At 46.5% G+C, this 6,000-nt stretch overlaps 1 protein-coding gene across 1 annotated transcript in view; it reads right to left on the reverse strand.

Annotated features, from left to right (window-relative positions):
- The window catches only part of LOC118233562 (potassium voltage-gated channel subfamily H member 2-like), a 133,853-nt gene that overhangs the window by 2,076 nt on the left and 125,777 nt on the right, over positions 1-6,000 (reverse strand). The window contains exons 8-11 of the mRNA XM_035429320.1: positions 3,599-3,851; positions 2,826-3,019; positions 2,267-2,369; positions 989-1,315 (exon numbers count right to left, since the gene is read on the reverse strand). Coding sequence (XP_035285211.1) covers positions 989-1,315; positions 2,267-2,369; positions 2,826-3,019; positions 3,599-3,851 — 877 coding nt within the window. The remainder of the gene's footprint in view (positions 1-988; positions 1,316-2,266; positions 2,370-2,825; positions 3,020-3,598; positions 3,852-6,000) is intronic.

The raw sequence follows: 6,000 nt of genomic DNA on the forward strand, positions 1-6,000 counted from the left end.
CCCGGTCAGGGTCCATCCATTATCTATACCAGTTTATCCTGGACAGGGTCCATCCTTTATCTATACCAGTTTATCCTGGGCAGGGTCCATCCATTATCTATACCAGTTTATCCTGAGCAGGGTCCATCCATTATCTATACCCGCTTAACCCAGTCAGGGTCCATCCATTATCTATACCAGTTTATCCTGGACAGGGTCCATCCTTTATCTATACCTGCTTATCCTGGGCAGGGTCCATCCATTATCTATACCAGTTTAACCCGGTCAGGGTCCATCCATTATCTATACCAGTTTATCCTGAGCAGGGTCCATCCATTATCTATACCTGCTTATCCTGAGCAGGGTCCATCCATTATCTATACCCGCTTATCCTGAGCAGGGTCCATCCATTATCTATACCCGCTTATCCTAGGCAGGGTCCATCCATTATCTATACCTGCTTATCCTAGTCAGGGTCCATCCATTATCTATACCTGCTTATCCTGGGAAGGATCGGGGGGGGGGGGGGGCGCTGTGCTGGAGCCTATCCCAGCATGCATTGGGCGAGAGGCAGAAATACACCCTGGACAGGCCGCCAATCTATCGCAGGGAAGTGAGATATCATTGCAAATAGAATTTGTTTTCGGAAAAAAAGAGCAGCCCGTTGTTGTACTCTCTCCTTTTTCATTACTACGAAAAATATGCCTACACATGAAATGTGTAACATTGCAAAAAGAGACAAATGGATGAACAGGCTTTGATGTGGGAGTCTCACAGCACCCCCCCCCCCCCAAATCTGGAGATGGCGAGATTCCCCTTTCACAGAACCGTTACTCATCAGCGAATGAAAAACGGCTCGGGGTGTCTGAGCGCTAGGCTAACGCTGGCAGACCCCAGCGGAGCTGAGCAGGTGGAGTGTGACTGTAAGTAGGTCAGGCGGCTGTCGGAGGAGCCGGGTGAGAGGTGGCGTGGGGGGTGGGGTGAGGGGGGGTGAGGGGGGGGTTCCCACCTGACAACGAGTTGCACGTGTTCCCCCCCTGAGGCTCCCCGTCCCCTTCAAGGACGTCGCCGAAGTTTGGGGCCCCGGGGTGGGCCCCGTGAAGGTCGAGCACCGAGGGAGGGGCGTGGCAGCCCAGCACGGTCTCCTCCTCCTCCTCTTCCTCCTCCTCCTCGTCCTCTTCGTCGCCGCCGCCGACGGAGCGCGGCGGGGAGGAGTCGGAGCTCCGGGGCCCCTCCCGCTCCGCGTTCCGCCCGTCGCCACGGTTACCCACGCCCTGCTTCCGGGGCCGACGGACGGGCCTCTGGGGCTGTTTGGCTCCGGCCGCGTTCTCCGCGTCTGAGGGGAGGCAGAGGCGTTCAGAGCGCCGCGAAAAATGCCGGTGGATTCTCAAACAAACCGGCCTAGGAAACCAGATGAATCGCTCACACCATTCATCACACCGCAGTGATGCTGCGGAAGGTGAAAGGCTAGCATTCCAACGGCATACGTATTTTAATGCACGGTGATCTTCAGTGTCCAGAAACGTGCCAAACAAATAAAATATATAAAATGATATTAAGTTGCTTGAAAAAGCCAATTTTCTGTTCTCCTTATTACTTCTTATTTCACATCAATTTTCTGTACGCCGCTCCTCTTACAACTTTTTTAGCCAGACCAAATCTGGCCAACAGCTTCACCAAGCATGGGACTGCATTGCTTGTGGTTTTTGTTTGTGCCAACAACTCAAATACTTTTTTTGACCTATTCACGATTTTATACAGGAAAATCTCCCATTGAATAACACTCAATGGGAGATTCAGAATCTGAACAACACATTTGCAACTGACGCCACAATCGGCAACTGCAGCTGCCGCAGATACAGACCGTCTGTCTGTCTCCCTCGCAAAGCTTCAGGTAACACACAAAATGAAAGTTCAACCTAAACTGATGTAAGTTAGCTTTCAGTTCTTTATAATTCTTGTGAGCGAACACGTGTATTTCAACACTGGCTTTCTCAAGCCTACTTAAGGTCTGTCCTCAAACTTTCCTTTCTAGTTAGGGTTAGGGCTGTGTTTAGCAGTTGTCTATGACCATGAAATGCACTTTTGTACGTCGCTTTGGATAAAAGCGTCTGCCAAATAAATGTAATGTAACGTAATGTAATGGGTTTATCATTATTTACTATAAAGTGCTTATGGAGAGAGATGCTGTGTTTCCATGCTCCTGGTGCTTCTCAGTGCCGAGGTGGACCCGCAGGTGACGGAAGGCGACGGAAGCTTCCGGAAAAAAAGGGACGCGGTACCGTACCTCTTTCGGTGCGGCGGCGAAAGGACATCTTGCGTCTGCGCAGCCGGCTGAAGGAGGCGCTGTCCGAGTCGCCGCTGCTCGGGGACCCGGGGATCATGTTGGACTGGAGAGAGCGAGGGAGGGAGGGAGAGAGGGAGAGAGGGAGAGAGTGAGAAAAAGAGTGAGAGAGAGAGGAAGAGAGAGAGAGAGCCAGGGGAGAAAAGATAAAACATAACATAACATAATATAACATAACATAGCATAACATAGCATAGCATAGCATAACATAGCATAGCCTAGCATAACAAAACATAACATAGCATTGCATAGCATAGCATAGCATAACATAGCATAGCATAGCATAGCCTAGCATAACATAGCATAGCATAGCACAGCACAGCACAGCACAGCACAGCACAGCATAACACAACATAACATAGTGACAAGAACAGGCCATTCAGCCCAGCAATGCTCGCCATTCTCCTGACTAAAAGGTCAAATAAATACCATCACGTGGTTTGTTTCTGAGCAGCAAGCGAAGGTGCTTTTTTTTCCTGATGGCAGTGACAGATGTACTCACGTCTCGCAGGTTGAAGGTGATCTCCAGGTTGCCCCAGAAGTAGTCGGAGAACTCGGGGTACATGTCCAGCACCTCCAGCACGTCCTCGCGGTGGATCTTGTGCAGGTCGCAGTAGGTCAGCGCCCGCACGTCCGCGTTGGACTTCCCCGGGCGCGCGTACAGGTTGATGGGCTCGCCGAAAATGTCGTTCTTTCCTACGCGAGAAAGAGAGAGAGAGAGCGTCATCTGCGATGCCGCGTAGAACTTTCACAAAAATGTAGAAAATGTCTCGAAATAAAGATCTTCAGAACTGCAGATTTTCACTGTGGGCAAGGTATGCTGTGTACAGTTAACAACACACATTCACAAAATATCATAGGATATGTATTCATTAAAGAGTTGAGAATCTATGCTATTAAATGACAGGTAGTTTAAAAGTAGTAGTAGTTTAAATCTTATTTTGATTTCAAGTGTGAGTATTTTGAAAAATAGTAACAATAATGTATGAAATTTATCACTTTGAACCTGTGACTCACATAATGAATTCATCACAACCTGTGACTCTCACACTCACACATAGACACAGACACACACACACACACGGGCACAACACATCACACAGAACCGCACAATCAAACGATGCTCGCACGACATTTGGGAGGATCAGAACAAAAAGGGCTCTGATTCGTTGTCACAGTCCCCCGCCCCCCCCCCCCCCCCCCCCCAAAAAAAAAGCTAGGCTGGCCCCACCATGGTTACCCAAAATGGCCACCAACCCCACTCCCGACGGTTACCCAGTATGGCCACCACCATGTCCCCGCGCAGGATCTCGATGGAGCCGCGGGAGATGAAGTAGAGGGCGGTGATGACGTCGCCGGCGTGCACCAGGGTGTCGCCGGGCGGGGCGTGCGTGGTCTTGAACTTCATGGCGAGCGCGCGCAGGCAGCCCTTGGTGGAGCCCTTGAAGGCCTTGCAGTTCTGCAGCAGCGTGCGGTTCAGGTGCAGGCAGATGTCCGCCTGCAGGCATTCTGGGAAACCCTTCAGCACCTGGACGGGACGAGACGGGACGGGACGGGGGGAGTTTTAAGTATTTTTTCTTTTTAAAGGACGTTAACACAAGTGTCCCGGAAGACAAAACACATGCGGCGATGAACAACGTGTCCCTTGTAGCTGTAGTCAGTGTTCTAGAACTCCTTTGTTTTCAATTACCAGCAGTGATTGTGACATCAGCATGCCTCTGGTCATAATCTCAGGAACCAGTATATTCTATGATGATGTAGGCTAGGTTTCATCAGAGAACATATTGGTTCCTGAGATTATGACCAGAGAGAATCGTGTCCCCTTCAGGGATCAAAAATGAATGGCCGGGTCTTAGGAGAGTTACTTATCTGAGTTTGTATCGTTTGTCCGTTTTTTGATCTATTGATTTTTTCTGGCCATGTGGATTTTCCAATCTGTACACTGACCCCACAGCATCAGCCTATCCGCATACCGTAAAGATCTCTGTATATCAGCGGGGTCTGTGCAAAGGTCACCCATGAAAGCAAGCCCACCGCCCACTCGACAGGCTCAACAACAAGATACACGTTGACTATTCCTGACAGAACAAGTGCACAAAGCCTGAGATTTTTTGTCTGAAAGGCAAAAGTTTAATTATTGCTCCGAGCAAAACTGACTACCTTTGAGACTGATTACCCACAACAAAATATCACAGCCCATTAAAATACCCTCTCTCTTAGAACTTAAGTTCACCCTGAAGATGTCTCCCATATGGAACATTTTCAGATTTCAGTATCTTTATGAGTGCTTAGGTCAGCATTTTATTAAGACTCTCATGTCACAATCCCCCATTTTTCTGTCCACCCAGGTTAGGTAATCATAAATCATGCCGCATTACATTAAACTGAACATTCTCATCGTAACTGAACATTCCAATGCTGAAATTCCAACTGAACATTCTAATGCTGATGTCACAAGTACAGCTTGTGACATCAGCATTAAGGACTAAATAGCACAAAGGCTACTTATTCCTTCACAAAAAACACAATTAATGAATTACACTTACGAATGACTAAATAATTAAAGTAGACATAAGTAGGCAAATTGGTCAAATAGGTGAAAATAGTTTTTGACCGTAAACGCATACTGTCCACCCGAGTTTGCTAACAAAGACCATCCACCATCCGTACGAGCTCTACATCCGAATCCCAGAGAAAGCACTCCTTCCTGCTGTTCATGTTAATTGTCTCCTGCCCCAAACAAGACACAGAACACCAGGCTGCAGTTTAAGTACATTGAAAAGCAATTTCAATTAAGGGGGCTTAACTGCCGTTCGTGTCTCATTGTGCCTGCATACTGTGTCCTTTTCAGAGAAACTGGACTTCTGCTGGTAGACAGGGATTGCAAGAATGAAATTACCGTTAAACAAATTAAATGTTCTCATTTGTCTAATGTGCAAACCTGTTGACTGCTAATGTTTTTATTTTATTTTCCGAGAACGAATACTTAAATGCATTAAATTTAACTTGTTCATTAAAATGTGTACTCAATGGCAAATTATAACATCCAGCCAGTTTTTCTCAATGGCATTTAATAAGGGACCCACTGAATAATTAAAAAACATTTTCATATTGACTAAATGCTTTATATGTTTTTTTTCTTTGTAAATGTAGGAAACTCAGTGGCCCTCGGTGAAATTGCTCAGTGAAAACAGATTTAATGTTTTGCTACTCCAGATAAAATGTGACCATAGCAGGTTGATTTGTGCCACTGAGTGAGATCGGAGTACTGCAGTAAAACGCACTGTGTTTAATCATGCCATTTACTGGAGACATTTTATACTGAAACTGAATAAAACATTCCTTACATAGCACTTTTTAGAAAAACTTTCAAAAGGAAAATAGGAAAATTGGGATTAGTAGAGGCATGAACCTTCAAACAGAAAGTGAGATAAAGCAACAATCTTAGATCAAACGCACCCCACCATTTTGTTTGTTTTGAGAACATTCGACCTGTGCAAAGCTGAGCTGGTACACGAACAGCCTGAGCGGTTTTATAAAAACCTTTATTTATACAGAGAAATCACACTGAGACACTGGGTCTCATGATGACACAACAAAAAAAAAAACACTGTCAAAAGCTGAAGGTTCCAAGAGATAAAATTGACCGCGTTGATGCCGTTGGTGTAGAACCAATT

Source organism: Anguilla anguilla, chromosome 8 (genome assembly GCF_013347855.1).
Source record: "Anguilla anguilla isolate fAngAng1 chromosome 8, fAngAng1.pri, whole genome shotgun sequence".
In the NCBI taxonomy this organism is placed as follows: domain Eukaryota; kingdom Metazoa; phylum Chordata; class Actinopteri; order Anguilliformes; family Anguillidae; genus Anguilla; species Anguilla anguilla.